Raw genomic sequence first — 18056 nt, forward strand, 5'->3', positions numbered from 1 at the left:
GCTGAGCCCCAGAGGGATCACCGGAGTTGGTTAGATGGAGATGGGATGGGGATGGAAGAAAATTCCAAGCAATAGAACAGCACCTAGTATGTGTCCCGCCAAGCCAGGGCCAAGTCCAACAAACACTTCATAAACAACAAGGCGGGGCTGATGATAGTTACCGAAAAAATTGAAACCGATACTGGGCATCCTTTTCAAGTTCCACATCCAGCTTATTAGCAAAGAAGTCCTCCTTGTCGACAACCAAGAACTCTGCTTCCTCCAGACAGACCACGGTGGCTTTCCTCACGGAAGAACTCAGAAGGGCTACTTCCTGTCAAGTGAACAAGGGCAGGGGTGCATGAGAGGCCACCCAGCTTTCTGCACCACACCTCCTCATGCATTCCTGGCTCCCATTTTCCCTGTGGTCTCTTCGCGCCAGGTTGTAAGTCCCCAGACCACCTCCCCTGGCCCTTCCTTCTGTAGACCACTCTCCTCCCTCTTAATTTGCTGCTTGAGGAAAAGAGGTCACAGCGAAACCCATCTGCAAACTCTCAGGTCAGACGAAGCCTCTGCCAGATCCCCCGTAGCCACAGGCAAGAGACTTGAACAGCCTTACTATCAGATGGAGATGATTGTGAACTTGAGCATGGTGGATGGAAGCAGGCCCATCAGTATCAGCTAATGATACTTGATCAGTTGACCTCCCTCTTGCCCCAACCTGAATTTGCTCTAGGCCAAAGTATTTCTCACCTGTTCCAGGAAATAAATTTCTTCTCTGGCCTTTTAAATACTGATGGAGACCTTTTCTTTATTAAGCTTTATTTGTAATTTTATCTTTGTATTGTTATTCGTTTCTTCTTGCCATTTTGTTTTGCTTTTGTTTCTTATAGTTTCTGTTGGGTTTCCCGGTTTGTGAAGCACAGGAGGAGTGGATGCACAGAGACAATAACCGAGGCAAGGGTTTGTCAGGGACGTGGAGGGGGCTTGTGGGCGTGAGGGGCTAAGGGGAGCAAAAAATGAACAGGAGTGGTAAAGGAACACTAGAACTGATTGTGATGATGTGTACACAACTGTTTCAAAGGCGATTATGCCATGCAGGTGTGTGCTATGCGAATATTTTATCAAGGAAACTAAACTTGACCACTGGCTCCTAAGGGTGAAGGAGAAAGAGTTGTTGCTTTGGGGCATTAAGTTTATGTTCATGGTGGTGGAATAACTTGGAAAAGGAGACCAAGAATGGTTGTGCACCACTGCTACGATAAGAGCCCCCAACACAAGGAATCCAGGATGGATAAGCCCCTCAGGGTCAACTATGAGAGTAGAGATACCAGGAGAACTAGGGGCAGGTGGGGGGAGAAAAGGGGACTCAATCACAAGGATCAACCTATAATTCCCTCCCCAAGGGGACAAATAGCAGAAAAGTGGGTAAGGGGTGACAGAGGATGATGTAAGATATGGAAATAATAATCTATAACTTATCAAGGGCTTGTGGGGTGGGGGGAGGGAGGAAGAGGGAAGAAATGGGGAGTTGATATCAGGGGCTCAAGTGGGAAGAGAATGCTTTGAAAGGATGATGGCGGCATATGTGCAAAGGTGTTTGAGACCCTGGAGGAATGTATGGATTGTGATAGGAGATGAAAGAGCCCCAGTCAAAGTATTGAAAGAGAGAGAGAATGGTTGTGAACATAAAGAGCATCGTCAATGGCACTGAATTATACATGTAGAGGTTGGGGAACTGGAGAATGTGTTGAGGTGTAAATTTTTGCCACAATCAGAAAATAATAATTATGAGACTAACAGTGAGTACAAAGAAGAAGTAGTTCTAAATTGATTGTGGTGATAATTGGACAGCTCTTGTTGAGATGATTGAGTTATTGAATTTTATGACACATGTATAAAGTGCTAGTAAAACTGTTAGAAAGAAAGAAAAGAGAACTAGGAGGTAAAGGGCATTTATAGAGGTCTAAATACAGGCATGTACATATGCAAATATATTTATATATGGTGATGTGGAAATAGATCTATGTGCATATAGATTTAGTACTAAGATAGCAGATGGACATTGGGCTTCTACTCAAGTACTCCCTCAATGCAAGAACACTTTGTTCTATTAAACTGGCATTCCATGATGCTCACCTTCCTGACATGATTGCTGAAGATAAAGTGGGTGCATAAGCAAATGTGGAGAAGAAAGATGATGGTGCCTGGCTATTAAAAGATATAGTGTCTTGGGTCTTAAAGGCTTAAAGATAAACAAGCAGCCATCTAGCTGAGAAGCAATAAACCCCACATGGAAGAAGCACACCAGCCTGTGTGATCATGAGGTGTTGATAGGATCAGGTATCAGACATCAAAGAACAAAAAGTCATATCATTGTGAATGAGGGGGAATGCAGAGTGGAGACCTAAAGTCCATCTGTGGGTAACTGGACATTCCCTTACATAAGGGTAGCAGGGAGGAGACGAGCCAGTCAGGTTGCAGTGTAGCAATGATGAAACATACAACTTTCCTCTAGTTCTTTAATGCTTCCTGCCCCGCCCCCACTATCATTATCCCAATTCTATCTTACAAATCTGGCTAGACCAGAGCATGTACACAGGTACAGATCAGAACTGGAAACACAGAGAATCCAGGACAGATAACCCCCTCAGGATCAATAATAAGAGTAGCGATACTAGGAGGGAAAGGGGAAGGTAGAGGGAACCTATCAAAAGAATCTACATGTAACCCTCTCCCTGGGGGACGGACAATAGAAAAGTGGGTTAAGGAAGACATTAGTCAGTCAGAAAAAAATAATAATTTATAAATTACCAAGGGTTCATGAGAGAGGGGGCCAGGGAGGGAGGGAGGGGGGAAATGAGGAGCTGATACCAAGGGTTCAAGTAGAAAGCAAATGTTTTGAGAATGATGATAGCAACAAATGTACAAATGTGCTTGACACCATGGATGGATGGATGAATGAATTGTGATAAGAGTTGTATGAGCCCCAAATAAAATGATTTTTTAAAAGAAAGAAAGAAAGAAAGGAGAGAGGCCACCGGCCTGAATGAGTCGAAGGAGAGGAAGCAACTTGAAGGGGCCCTGTCGCTGTCATGGGCCCTCTAGTTGATTCAAACCCTTGCAATCCCCTCTGACAGAGCAGCACTGCCCCCACCGGGCTGACCAAGTCCTTATCTTCCTGCGGTCAGGTCACCAGGTCTGTGTCCGCAGAGCCAATGGGTGGACTTGAACCACCAACCTTTCCATTAGCAGCTGCACACGTAACCACCACACCACCAGTGCTACTTCTATGGGATTATCTGGGGAAGAGACTCCTTAAATCATCATAGATGAAGAGATCAGCCATGGCCCTCACCTGGGCTGATGCCACCGGCGTTTGAGGTAAGGACTCTGGGTGTCACAGTGAGGGGGACCATGATGTGCAGAGTGGGAAGGAGCTTCTGGGCAGAAGTCGGCCACTGTGCCCTCCCCACCCCAGCAAGCCGGCTCTTCCCTGTGCTTACCCCAAAAGAGCGGCCCTTTCCCAACAAGGTTGGGTGGGGATCCAGGAAAGCACTGCTGCCGTCCTCATCATCCGTGATTGCGACCTTGCCCAGGTAGATGAAATAAAAGCTGTTGCCCCTCTGTCCCTTCTTGATGATCACACGTCTGCGGCCAAACCTGTAACGAGGTCCATGGCCGGTCAATCTGGTTGTAACACAGAGGCTGGGCCGGGCCAGGAAGAGATCTGAACTGGTTGTGCTCTTGGCTCTGGCGTGACTTCTCAGCCAGGATTTTTTTCTGCCCAGGACAGCCCAACCCAGCGACCCAGAAGGACCCCCCCCGCCCCCCACCCCCGCACTGACCGTTCAAAGCGCATCACTTTGGCCAGAAGCACCTGCAGGGTCTCATTGTAGCTCCGGAAGCTGTCCAGGGCCTGCAGGATGTTGCACAGGTCTTGGATCTCTTCCTTTGTTCTCCAAGCAGGCTTCTTCAGTGTGATCTTGATGGCACTGGGAGGAAAGTGCCCCTGGGGAGAGAGCAAAAGGGACATGCGGGTGACAGCAAGCAACTCCCCACATGCTTGCTTTGATGCTGTCCCCTCCCAGGCAATAGTGGCTGGCCTGAGTGTCCCCCAAGGGCCAGGCACCGGCATGGGCCTCCTCGTGTAGTTGCACTGCTCAAGAACTGAAGCACAATTCCTCTCCCCACTCTGGCAGACGAGGAAACTCAGACAGCACAGTCCAGATCTGCCACCTGCCAAAACCTGCATCTCCAACCACCGGGACCCTCCGCCTCTGTTCTGTAAGTAAACCTCCTAGACCAGGGGGGCTCACACTTTTTCAGCATGCGAGCTACTTATAAGATGATCACCTCAAAATGATCTACCAACTGCAAAAATGCTAAACATATATTTATTTTAATTTATTTATTACATTTATTCATAAATGCATTGAGAATTCTTTATATGTGCAATGTATGCTTATGTACCTTGCATAACCGCATGAGTCCATATTGCACAACACAACACAATGAACTATGTACGTTTTCGGTCATGACCTGCGTTGACTCTGATGACTTGCACTGAATGGAATGCGCCAGGGACGCATAGTCCGGACAGTAGCTGCTGACAGCCAGCCTCAAGCACACTTCCAACTGACCATCAGTCATGGCGGAACAGTACTGGGACTTCATGATCTTTATGTGGGAAAAGGCTGACTCACATAAATAAGCAGAGGCGAATAACGCAGTCAAGGAGGTAGCGCATTGTCTCATGTTTGGGTACTTTCCCTCTGCGAGTAAGTTCCAGACCTGTTCCTGCGCGTGGACTTCAGCTGAAGGTCGGCTTGTAGTGTCAACATCTCCCATTCCGTATAAAAGTGATACGTTTTTGTCTTCTTACTTGGTCCAACTCCCTCACTTATTTTAATACCCTTTCTTACGTTAAGAAGAAAAAAAAAAACAAGGTCTAAAAATTGGCGATAACTTAGCTTGTCAGTTTTGCTGCACTTAGCGCAGTTCTTTGCGCATGCGCTTGGCACCTACGATTGCATCTGATTGGCTGCGCTGTATATCAAGCGATGAGATTGATGATAGGCTTACATCTTTTTTTTTTTTTTAACGCTTTGCGATGCACCCACACTGCATTTGGGATCGACTAGTAGATGGAGATCAGCGTATTGAGGACCCCAGCGTATTGAGGTCTAGATAATACCGAGCATTTCTGTGGACTTCAGAAACCCTGCCGCGTCCCGAGTCGTTCCCTTTCCCTTCGCATGCTACGAGACCGCGAAGCCAAGGCCTACCAGAGAGTTAGCAAAATATTTTCTTCCCAAGTAAACCAGGCACACATCAGCCAGCTGGCTGGCAGATCTGCTCATTACTCTTTCTCAGTCGCCATCTCTCAACCCAGCAACTCTATTACCCCAAACGGACGCAGCCCCCAGCTTTCATTCATGCACGGACATTGTTGAGGCCCTGGCTTCCCGGAGACAGGATTTAGGGACCAGTCTCCTCTGAAGCTGATGTTACTCTGTTGGTAGACGGAAACTCAAGCGTAGACACTCAGGGCCGCCGGCGAGCCTCACGTGCAGTAGTTTGGCTCACTGACGTGGTGGAGGCCGCTTGCTTGCCAGAAGGACCAACTTCCCCAAAAGCCGAGCTCATCACCCGAACCTGAGCTCAACACATAGCCAAAGGAAAATCAGCCAATATGTTTACTGACTCCAGGTATACCTTGTTGATTGCTCACTGCCACAAAGCAAAATGGAAGAACAGGGGTTCCTAGCTGCTAAAGCAGCGGTTCTCAACCTGTGAGTCGTGAGCCTTGTGGGGGGCCGAACAACCCTTTCATGGGGTTTCCCTAAAACCATCGGAAAACACATATTTCTGAGGTCTAAGGAACAAGACTCCACTCCTCTGTCTCCAGGCAGGTCTGCCCACATACAGATATGCCCACAGAAGCACCCTGCGTGATGCCATTGAATATTTACATGACAATTCCTAACAGTAGCAAAATTACAGTGAAGTAGTAGCTACGAAAATAATTTTATGGTTGGGGTCACCACAACACGAGGAACTATATTAAAGGGTCGTGGCATTAGAAAGGTTGAGAACCACTGTACTAAAGGCTCCCCCATTATTAATGCTAAATTCATTGCCAATCTTCTTCTAAAATAGCTTTCAGTTATTTGCTTTTATTTTTTACTTGTCCTTTCAAAGCAAGATGTTCTTAAAGTATTTTTCTTCTATTTAAAATGTGTGTGTGTATATATATATGCATATATATTTTAAAATTATATTAACTTTACCAAGTGGAGCCAAGTCATACTGTTTTTGAGTCCATTACGAAAACCACAATGATTAAAGTGTAGCATTTTGGGGTGGTAGAAATAGATGAAATGGCTTAGTATATTCTAGACTACTTAACAAAAACCACCTTAAGAACTGAGTTGACATGGGTCTGTGTGTGTGTGTTTGTGTGGGGAGGGCGTTTGGGGGGAAGGTTGGAAAAAATAAAAAGAACTGAGTTGAAAGTCATGGCATGGGCTGAAAAGCAAGAGGGAGAACAGAATGATTGGCAATAGGTTTTTGTGTTTTGTTTTGTTTTGTTTTAAAGAGGGCAGAAGAGAGTAGTTTGTCTTGAAGTAGAATGTCTGGCTGTGCCAGAACATGAAAGATAGTAAAACTAAACTTGAGGAGTAAGCTGCAGAAGCTTTGAGGGGAAACGAACTCTAATTGCCTTGGTTTACAATACCAGCAAATAATGCATTTGAAAAAAAAGTGATGAGATGTTTTGAAAATTTTACAAAGTAGATCGAGCTGTGGTGGACTTATTCACAGGAGAGTAAAAAAGGCTGGTCCGAAGGTGATGAGATCTCACAACGATTGCTTACAATTACTGGTCAACCTATTTGTCTAACCCCCACCCCCAATCCTCATGAGGCTCCCTACGTTTGTCAGGTTTTGGAACCCACTCGAATACGCCTTAGTCGTAGTCTTAACCCTGCAAAGGATGGGTGAAACCCATAACTCTTATGTGTGGCGCTCTGAATTAAAAGAAACCTACACTTCGCAACTGAAACAACTCATCCTATCAGCCAGAAAGACTGCTCTCTCCAAGGGTGCCAAAGTGAGCTTGTCATTCCCCTCAGTTCTAAGGCAGTCACAACTCATTATAGAGCATTTGTCTGCTTCCTATATGACCAAAAACAGGCCCCCTGTCCGGTTGTGGCCTGAGCAGTATGGTGGGTGTCCACACTGGTCATGTACAATGCACGACGCATACAACGGACGAGTACCTACCGATTCAACCCTTTTTATTCAGGATGGAACATTCCACCTCCTTATTTCTGATCCTTGGAACCAGAGGTGGGTGGAGGGAGTCACAGGCAAACTGTACAGCTCTCAATACAGCCCAGTGCCTTCAGGCAGTCTTTGCATTTACAGGGAATACGTTTTAGCCTCTCAAGCCCAGGTGCAAGTCTCCGCCACCATTCTCCAGGCAGAACAAATACCTCACAAACCTCAGACTAGCGTCATGGCCTCGTGATCCAGATGATCCAACACACTCTACTCTTCCTTAATCGAACCCATGTGCTCAAAGATGTCGCTCATTGCTTCCTGTGCACCTCCCTCCAAAGGCCTCGCTGGCCGCCGCCCCATCACCTTTGGTAGGCTCGCTCCCAAAAAGGGACCCCCAATAGAATGTACCCCTCCACTGAGTCAGGTTCCACTGTGGGAGCCAGAGGAAGTGAATCAGACCCAGCCACAGTGAGTCTGCTCCTTCACAGATCAGAATGTAGATGGCTTTTCTCTGCATGGAATTTGCAAACATAATACAACTGTGAACACTCAGATGTTCTCCAATCTGGGACAAATCTTTTGGTGAGATGGAACTTTAACTAAATGTGTAAATTCTTCTGCAGCAGGACCTTGTTTTCCAGTTACCGTAGTGCCTCAGCTCACCCTCTCTGGTCAGTCTGAGTGAGCATGGTTACTCTCTGTCCAAAGGTCAAGGAGAGTGTCATTCCTTCCTCTAATGGGGGGTATAAGCCTCTTCAGAAGCAGCATCTGGAATAGCTGGAGGCGCACTCAGCCACTCTATTATCTCAGCACAAGCTTTTGAAGACCGATTACAGATCACCTTGGAGTCCACCTCAGCCTCCTTAGCCTCACTGCAGTGCCAGATCACCTCTCTGACCCAAGTTGCCCTACAAAACTGACAGGCCTTGGATTTTTAACCACTGAAAAAGGGGGTACCTGCCTCTTCTCAGGTAAGAGTGCTGCTATTACATCAATGAATCGGGGCTCATAGAGAAAAACATAGAAACGCTGACCCACCTAAGCGAAGACCTCTGCGGTCACAGAAGGAAAAATTACTCCCCGTTTGACTGGTTGCAATCCCGTTTAGCCTCCTGGCTGCTGCCCTTACTAGGGCCACTAATCCTTATCTCCTTATTTTTTCTCAGCCCCATGTTTCTCAGATTTATCCAGCGCCACATACAAGACCTGTCTAGGGTCACAGTGAATCAGCTTCTTCTCTATGTGTATACCCACTTGCCCACCAGCCCTCCTTCTGCCTGCTTCAGTGTCTAAGCCCCACAACGCCCCCTTACCAGCAGGAAGCAGCCAGACAGGCTACAACGCCGCTTATCACCAAAATGGCTGGACTGTTAGGCACAAACGGTAACTGGTGGGGCTGGCAAGTGGAGCAAGACCCTGATGGACAGTGCTCAAACGGTGCCCAACTACTACTGATGATGGCCTTTAAAGCCCTAATGCAGATGGATGGTGTGCTAGTCTGGGTAGACTAGAGAGAAACAAATTCATAAACACATATATAAGGGAGAGGTTTATATACAAGAGCAATTGAACATTGAGAAAACATCCCAGCCCAGTTCAGATCAAGTCCATAAGTCTGATATTAGCCCATATGTCTGATACCAATCTATAAAGTCCTCTTCAGACTCATGAAACACATGCAATGAAGCCAAATGTAAGATGAGCACAAGCCAGTGGGTAGAAATTCTTTGGGTCCAGTGGTGTTGCCAGCATCTCAGTGCTGGCAGGGGTCTCTCTGTGGCTTCTCTGGTCTCAGAGGTCTGGTTCCGTCCATGTGGCTTATCTTCTGCAATGTCTCCCCAGAGAGTAGCAGAGAGAGAACAGTGTCTTCCTCATTCAAGGAGGAAGTACCAGATTTCCCAGAATTCTCAGGAGAAGGCCATGCCCACACAGAGGTCTCATTGGCTATCTCCAGATTGTCAGCCTAGACTCCACCCCTACATTCTTAATCCTTAAATTGACACCAGATTAGGTGACTACCACAGATGGCAGCTCCAGCATTGTTACATTGTTTCTGTGTTACTAACTGCTCACCTTGCAAAACAGCCAAACTGCAATGGAAAATTCCTCAACTACCTTTACCTCAGACCAGTACTATAAAACCCCTCCCCTCCATCCCAGGCAGTGCGACTTCAAGGGCCTCCAACTGGGGACCCATGAACCTCACTCGGGAGCTCCGACATAAACCTTTAAAACTATTTTCTGCCTTTACCTTCTTTCTTTCTTTCCCTCTGTCACCAAAACTCTCTTACAGAATCACGATAAAGACTCTGTTTGCCTTTTGTATTTCTCCAGAATAGCGTGGCACTCAGTAAAAGGAGTCTTTATGGAAAGAATGAATGAATTCTGGTGTCCTTACATTACAGTAATTATCATGAAACAAAATGGCATGGGAAGCATGAGGAAGCAGTCTGAACACCAGAAAAGCAGATGAGACGCCTCACCTATTCACTCTGAAAGGCAACCTAGTTTAGTGAGGCAGCAAAGCTTGGTGACCAGAAGCACGTGAGGCTGTGGGGAAGCACCAGAGCTCTGGTGCCTGATGCTGGGTCTGACCTTGGCTCTGCTACTCCCTGTGTAGTCCTGGGGCGTGGGGCTGCTCCTTGAATTTGTTTCCCTGTTTGACATCAGCAGAACTGGCCTGCATCAGTGTTGTCGAGTGGATTCCCACTCACAGAGCCCCCATGTGACAGAGGAGAACTGCCCCAGGTGGGTTTCTTGGCTGGCATCTTTATAGAAGCAGGTCTTTCTCCCACAGAGTGGCTGGGTTAGTTTGAGCTGACAGCCTACGGTTAGTGGCTGATTGCTTAATTGTTGTGCCACCAGAGGATAGCAGACTCAATCTATGCTGGGCACCATTGTGATGACCTGAATTTGAGCCACCCTTTCTACTTGTCCAATTCCATCTTGCTATCAATGACCTGTCGGGATTTCTGACACAGGGTTGATTTATGACAAAACACAGATGTCTGCAGCCTCCACAAGCCAAAGTGATTTGTTGGGTCCCTATGAGGCCTTACTTCCTTCAGGAAATTTTTCACAACATCCCAGCCCTTAGAGACTCCCAACTCTGGATTCCTAAGGAACTGTTATTTAGCTTTCAGGGTAAATTTCATCACCTTATTTCCTAATTGGCTCCCTAAGGGTTAGATGAAGTTATTTCACAACTGCTGCAGAGCTGAACCAACCAGAGGAGCTACCAAAAAAAATTTTTTAAACTACCTTAAGGCAGGGCGGGTGGGACTGGAGGAGGAAGTGCAATTCCCACAGGGTCCTTGGAGACTTCCTGGACTTGCTTCATGGGATTTCCCCTTCTCTACTACCTGACAGTCCCTAGCACGCAGCAGAGGAGCAAGAAGAATAGTGGCTGTCCATAATCCTACCACCACCAGAATTAGCCACTAGCACTGGGCATATCTGTTTTCTGTCTCTTTTTCTATGTATACTTTAAAAAAAAAACTTTTATTGAGGATTGAGTTAGTCTGGGTAGATTAGAGAAACAAAACTCATAAATACTCATATTTTATGAGAGTTTTATATAAAGGGTAATTGTACATTAAGCATCCCAACCCAGTCCAGTCCAAGACCATAAGCCCGACATTAGCCCATATGCCCAATATCAACCTACAACATCCTCCTCAAACTCACAAAACACATGTAATAACACTGAAAGCAAGAGCAAAGCTGAATCAGTGAGTGTGTAAGCTTCTCAGTGCTGGAAGGGGTCTCCACAGGATTTCTCTAGCACCCAGGTCTGCATCAGGGTAGGTCCATGTGGCTTCTCCTCAGGGATGACTTGCAGGTAGTGAGACTTGTCAGCCGAGGCAGAGAACTAGCTAAGGCAGCCGCAACTGGTCTGACCATTAGAGAGCAAGAGACAATACAGGCGAGGCTCACTAAGCCATTTATCTCTCCACCCTTCAATTAATCCCACATGTGTTCATTGGCCAGGTTAGCACAATAAACGTTAACTATCACAGGGACTCTTACAGCTCTTATCACAATTCATACATATATCCATTGTGTCAAGAACATTTGTGCACATGTCATTATCATTTTCTTTCATCATTTTCTTTCTACTTGAGCCCTTGGTATCAGCTCCTCATTTTTCCCCTTCCTCCCCACACTCCCTCATTCATGAACCCTTGATAAATTGTAAATTATTATTTGCATATCTTACATTGTCCACTGTCTCCCTTCACCCACTTTTCTGTTGTTCATCTCCCTGGGAGGGAGGGGATTGTATGTCTATCCTTATGATCAATTCCCCCTTTCTCCCCCCACCTTCCCCTTACCCTCCTGGTATCTCTATTCTCATTATTGGTCCTGAGGGGTTTATATGTCTGGATTCTCTGTGTTTCAGGCTCTTATCTGTAGCAGTGTATATACAGCCTGGTCTAGTCAGATTTGTAAAGTAGAACTGGAGTCATGATAGTAGGGAGGGAGGAAGCATTAAAGAATTAGAGTTGTATGTTTCATTGGTGCTATACGGCGCCCTGAATGGCTCCTCTCTTCCTTGTGACCCTTCTGTAAGGGGATGTCCAATTGTCTTCAGATAGGCTTTGGGTCTCCACTCCACATGTGTCTGCACCCCGCACCCCCATTCACATTGGTATAATTTTTGTTCTGGGGTATACTAACTTGTTTATATCTACCTTTGTATATTGAAGGTGTGGTGTGGTGTGGTGTGTGTGTAGTGGTGTAGTGGTTACACATTGGGCTTCTAACCACAAGGTCAGCAGATGGAAGCCACCAGCCACTCAGCAAGAGAAAAATGGGACTTTCTACTCCCATAAAGAGTTATAGTCTTGGAGGGGAGGGTGGGGACAGAAAGGGGGAATCGATCACAAGGATCAATCTATAATCCCCTCCCAGAGGGACAAATAACAGAAATGTAGGTAAGGGATGACGGAGGACAATGTAAGATATGAAAATAATCATCTATAACTTATCAAGGGTTTGTGAGGGAGGGTGGAAGGAGGGAAGAAGGGGAAGAAATAGGGAGCAGATATCAGGGGTTTAGTGGGAAGAGAATGCTTTGAAAATGATGGTGGTGGCATATGTACAAATATGCTCGACACACTGGAGGACTTGTGATAAGAGCTGTAAGAGCCCCCAATAAAAGTACAGGGAGAGGACCTGATGCAAAGGGCTTAAGTGGAGAGCAAATGCTTTGAGAATGATTGGGGCAGGGAATGTATGGATGTGCTTTATACAATTGATATATGTATATGTATGGATTGTGATAAGAATTGTATGAGCCCCTAATAAAATGTAAAAATAAATAAATAAATAAAAGTACAGGTAAAAAATAAAATAATTTTTTTAAAAAAGAATTACAGTCTTGGAAACTCACAGGGGAAGTTCTACATTGTCTTATAGGTTCTCTGAGCGTCCGAATCGATTCGATGACAGTGAGTTCCTTTGTTTTTATACATACTTCCATATGAGCCCTGGTGATGTAGTGAGTTACATGTTAGGCTGCTCACCACAATGTCAGCAATTCAAAACCCCCAATGACTCTGAAAGAGAAAGATGAAGTTTTCTACTCCCATAAAGAGTTACAGTCTCAGAATCCCACAGGGCCAGTTCTACCCTGTCTTCTAGGGTCACTATGAGTTGGAAATGACTTGAAGGCAGTTAGATATTTTTGTTTGGGTGTTTTGTTTTGTTTTGTCTTTTATAGAATGGGAACCTACACTGCTGTATGAACCTTTACCAAAAAACACAAAGAAATATTATTTTTTAATTTCATATATATAAAGGTTTCCATCAGGTTGATTCCAACCTGTAATGATGCTATAAGATGGAGTAGCACCGCCCCTTGGGGTTCCCAGGGTTGTCAATCCACATGGAAGCAGGTGGTCACTGCTCTCTCCACTGACCTGCACACCTTTCTGCGGGCTTGAATCACTGCACCACCTTGCCCTCATTTTCACAGTACAATCGAGTGGTAGGAATTGTAGTCACACGATTGTACAACCATCACCACAATGTGTTCATTGATCCAAATTAAAACTTTCCATTAATGATTACCAACTCTCCCCTCCCCCCAGCCCATGGTAACCACTGCTCCCCATGCTGTCTCTACATCATTTAGGAATGTGGGGGGGGGGAATGCCAGCCCCCCACAACTAATCACAGGTTTGATAGGTGCAATTGTATGCTTAAGATATATAAAGATTATAATAAAGTCATCAAGATAGAAGAGAGACTGAAATAATGGAGTAAGACACATTTCATGGTAGCATGCTCACCTCAGCCCCGCTTGGTTGTCCATGTGGAGATAGAGAGAGGGGAAGGAGGACAAGGGGAAAGGGAACAGGGGAGCAAGGATGGGAGAGAAGGGGAGCCGATGAGAGCCCAATGGGGGAGCCCAAGAGCGCTCTATATTGCTAACCCAGGCCTATCTATCTTTGGGGGGAGTGCAAGCCCACTAATTACAGGTAAAGACATACGTCACAGGAAGGGGTTGCACTATAGGTTATACAGCAATGAGAGGGGGACAATCTAGGGATATACACGCAATAGGAAGAGGAGGGATTGGGGGTATATATGTGACAAGATGGGCGGATCTTAGATTCAGGATAGCAGCCTAACTTTGGATGTCACTATGCTGGTTTGACCTGGTCTCTGGATCGCCATAGAAACCATTATCAGTAGGGTATAAACCCACCATCCATGGACCAAACTGATGACCTCAAGTCTTTAGGGAGAAGTAGCCCATTGTCCTTTAACATCAGGGAGCAGGGCCTACCTCTGGTGGGACCAGACAGTAGTCTGGCAACTGACTGCCTTCAGGGAGGATGTCTCTAAGTATCTGACCTCCCACCATGTGCTGGCAAAAAGCCCCTAATGTTTGTCATATCTTTGGGGGAGACAAAGCTGGGGAAAAGTCTCTTTATAACCCCACAGGAATGGTGGGTTTTAAAATCAGGCCTCCCCCCTGGCTGCCTCTATACTGGCCCATTCAAGAGCCTGGAGACCTGGCCTATCAACCATTTGTTCCCTTGTGTGTGTGTGTCTCCCTCAACTGAGATGCTCAGCATTGCCTTCTACTCTAGCATTCCTGGACGCTCAGAGTAAACCCTCGTTTCTCCTACATGGACCTTCAAGGCCCAGTGTCAGACAACTGAAACCACATCGTGTTCTGGATGCCAATTATAATGCTATTATGTTCTTTTCTCCCATTTTTCTTGAGCGAAATCCCAACATGAGTCAGATCTTCCCTATCAATTGGCAGGTTCCTTTTAATTGCTCATGTATTTGTAAGTTTTCATTTCAGAGCCAGGCTTGGGTGAGGAGAAGCCCAGGAAGATGATAAAGATACCTGCGATGCAGAAAACAGGTCAAACAAGCAAAGCTACAAAGGTCATTCCTCATCAGAGCAAAGAGATGCTTCCGGGTCATCTGATCCCACTGCCTCATCTCACAACCAAATGAGGGACAGGCATGTCCAGGACTCATGAAGAGACAGGGACAGAGGCAGAGTTCACGTGCAGAGACCTGGTCAGATCCAGGCCAGGACTTCCCCACCCTCTTGATTCTTTCTCCGCCGTCTAAGGCGCTCATACCCTCTGCTTTGCCTGCCACCTCTTCCCCAAGGGTCCAAGCCCAGGCATTCCCGGCTGGCTCTGCTCAGCCATAAAATGACACCTGCCTTAGAAGGCCTCAGCTGAAAGGGGAAGTTGAGGTCAGCCCTTCTCTAGGCAAGGAAGCTCAGTGGCTCGCTCAGGGTGACACACTGGGTGGGTTGGTGGCAGAACCCGGCCAGAACTAGTTCTCCCAGTGCTTCTTCCAGGACACGATGCACTGAGAAACCCCAGCAGCAAGACCATACCTCCTCGGCCACGAAGGTCATGGTGTCGAATGTGATCCGGCCCTGCTTCTTTTTCTGCAAAAGAGGAAGGGAGGGAAAAGAATCAGCAAGATGGGCCCCTAGGATCTTGCATCCCCAACACGTTTGTGGTGCCCTGGGGAACATCCTCCCTGCTGGTCCTCTAATTGCTACCTCTGCTTAAAGGGGTCCTGGGGGTGAGGGTGAAGGTGAGGGAGGAGCTGATATCAAGGACTCAAATAGAAAGAAAATGTTTAGAACACGATGATGGCAACATACGTACAAATGTGCTTGATACAATCGATGTATGGAATGTTATAAGAGCTGTAAGAGCCCCCAATGATTACCAAAAATAAGTCCCAGCTCAGCCTTAGGATTGCATACAGCCACGTGGCATTACCATTGCAAAGTCAGAGAAGCGCGTGGGGGGGGGGGTGAAGGTCAAGGGAAAGGAGAGTGGAGGGAAAATAAAGAAGGAAGGAGGGAAAGAAGAAACAAATGGGAAAGTGTAGAGGAAAAGGGACAAAACTGAATAAATAAAGAAGGAGGACCCAGTAACTTAAGCCAGCCCATTGGTAGATGTCCTGGCAGCCCCAGGGGTGCAGAGGACAACTGCTTCCTATGGTTTTCAAGGGTGTGACCTTTGGAAGCAGACCACCAGACCTGCCTTCTGTGGCTTCTCTAGGTGGCTTCCAACCATGACCTTTAGGCCAGAGGTAGAGCCCTTAACCGTCTGCACCACCTCTAGCCCGCCCACGTTTATTAACGCAAAGAATGACGCAGGACACCGTGCATCTTCCTTCTCCCCCAGGACAAAACAGATACCAAGTCCTGTCTCGAACCTGAATGGAGCCAAAGAACTTGCCCCACTCCCACCCTACCCAACGGCATGGAGCTGACTCCCACTCCCAGGGGGCCTGTCAGATGGAGTAGAACTGGCCCAGGAGGTCTCCATGCTGTGGTAACCTTTCTGGAGGCAGAGTGTCACATCTTTCTCCCATGGAGCTGGCGAGTTTTAAGCAATGACCGGCTTGGCGCTTAACCACTTCGCCACCATGGCCTGCTCCTTCCAGGGGTCACACACCCAATGTTGCACCTGGTATCCACACCCACAGGTTCAGGTTCCATGGTCCATGTCTAAAGTATCGTCGGAGGGCAAGGATGTACAAGATCCCAGGGACGAATAAATCCAACCCATCGTGGGAAGACACGTGACTGACTCCTGGGTTTCTTCTGGTGGGGCTGATAGCCTGGAAGGCGTTCTTACTTCCCACATGGAGAGAGTTATTTTAATAGGGTCCTGCTAGCCTCTCTCCTGCACACTGAGGAGTAACTGAAGTTCTCTGGTAAGTTTAGGCGGGACAAATCGGCCATCCCTTTCTCCTTCCCTCTGAACTCTCACCTGGCTCTCGCCTCCCTCCGCCCAGCGTTTAGGGCAGCAGGGCCCGCCGTGCAGTGAGGGCCCCTTGGTCCTGTGCTGTGTGTGCACGTGCGTTTATAGAAAACCAAACCATTCTGGGACTGATTGTGGGGATGACTGTACAACTCGGCTTGTGGGATTGCATGACCTGTGAATTATATGCCAATAAAACTATTGGAGGGGAGGGAGTGACAAACCCACTACCCTAGCTAGTGTTTCCAAGGATGTCGGTCTTTCTGGGAGTGAATAGCCTCATCTTTCTCCAGGGTTTGCAGCCCCAACCTTACTCAACAGTGTCACCTAAGCTTCTGTCTGGGTGGGTGACAAGAACCACCACTGCTGACGCATAGCGACCTTCTATGGGTTTCCAAGACTGCAATTGTTTATGAGAGTAGAAAACCCAGTCTTTCGCATGAGGGGCTGCTGGTGGTTTTGAACTATTGACCATGAGGATCACAGACCAATGTGTAACCCCTGCGCTACCACAGCTCCTCTGGGTGTATAAGGCTGTCTAAATGCTAAGGGTCAGTACTCTTGCCTGATGGCATTCTTGCTGGATGACACAAGGCACTCTTTCTGGTTTCAGTCTTATAATTACTAAAAGTAACAGTTGGGTGCCTCATCTGCTTCGTCCTTTATCTTCTGTTTTAAATTGATTAAGAGCTTGGACTAGGAAGTGGGGTGCTATTTATTGGACACACCACCCGCCCCCTGCCCTCTTCCTCAGACCCTCGTAATCCTGCAGATCCCAGCTACTTACGTCCCAGAAGGAAAAGATCGGGTGTTTTCTGTGACCAGTCTCAATGATTTGATATTCCCGGAATCCCCCGAGGCTTCGGCGGAACATTTTACACACTCGGATCATCACAATGATATCCCTGGTGAGCTGGTACAATCCCTGTGGAGACAAAGCAAAAGAGACCATTGGAAATCATGCTGAGCAAGGTGAAGTTTCACAGGGTTAAAGGCAGTAGTGTGGTGGAGTGATGTTTACACTGTCAGGAAACTTTCTAGTCTGCTGGAATCACACTGAAACTTGAGCTTGACATTGGCCATGGCGGGAGCATTTACACCACAGAAATCAGCAACTACAGCAAACAAGGGCAACATTGTACCCGAGAGCTGGCTGTTATATATTTGCCAGCATACCACTAGTTTCAGGGGAAGTGCTTCCCAGGAGAAAGACCAAGCCTTCCAGTCCTGTGAGTTACACGCCAGGGCAGTTCTAGTCGGTGTCTACTGGGTGGCAGTGAGCTACAAAAGGATTCGTGATGGCGCTGTCAGGTAAGTATTGAACTGCTAACATCCAGGTTGGAGGTTCAAGCCCACCAGGCACTTCGCAGGAAAATGAGGTTCTCTGCTCCTATAAAGATTTACAGTCTCAGAAGCCCTATGTGTCGCTGTGAGTCAGAACTGACTCAATGGCAGTGGGTGGGTTTGTATCCCAATATGAACTTGGAAGTAAGAACAGCCTATGTCTCCCGGCCACGTAAA

The 18056-nt window shown here is 46.9% G+C and overlaps 1 protein-coding gene across 1 annotated transcript in view; it reads right to left on the minus strand.

The window, feature by feature from the left end:
* CNBD2 (cyclic nucleotide binding domain containing 2) overlaps positions 1 to 17618 on the minus strand; it is a 49026-nt gene extending 31408 nt beyond the window's left edge. Inside the window, exons 1-6 of the mRNA XM_075527939.1 lie at positions 17559 to 17618; positions 17323 to 17460; positions 15146 to 15199; positions 3828 to 3991; positions 3486 to 3642; positions 162 to 313 (exon numbers count right to left, since the gene is read on the minus strand). Of these exons, the coding sequence (XP_075384054.1) occupies positions 162 to 313; positions 3486 to 3642; positions 3828 to 3991; positions 15146 to 15199; positions 17323 to 17460; positions 17559 to 17618 (725 nt within the window). The remainder of the gene's footprint in view (positions 1 to 161; positions 314 to 3485; positions 3643 to 3827; positions 3992 to 15145; positions 15200 to 17322; positions 17461 to 17558) is intronic.
* Between the last annotated feature and the right edge of the window lie 438 nt (positions 17619 to 18056).

This window comes from Tenrec ecaudatus, chromosome 12 (genome assembly GCF_050624435.1).
Source record: "Tenrec ecaudatus isolate mTenEca1 chromosome 12, mTenEca1.hap1, whole genome shotgun sequence".
Classification (NCBI taxonomy): domain Eukaryota; kingdom Metazoa; phylum Chordata; class Mammalia; order Afrosoricida; family Tenrecidae; genus Tenrec; species Tenrec ecaudatus.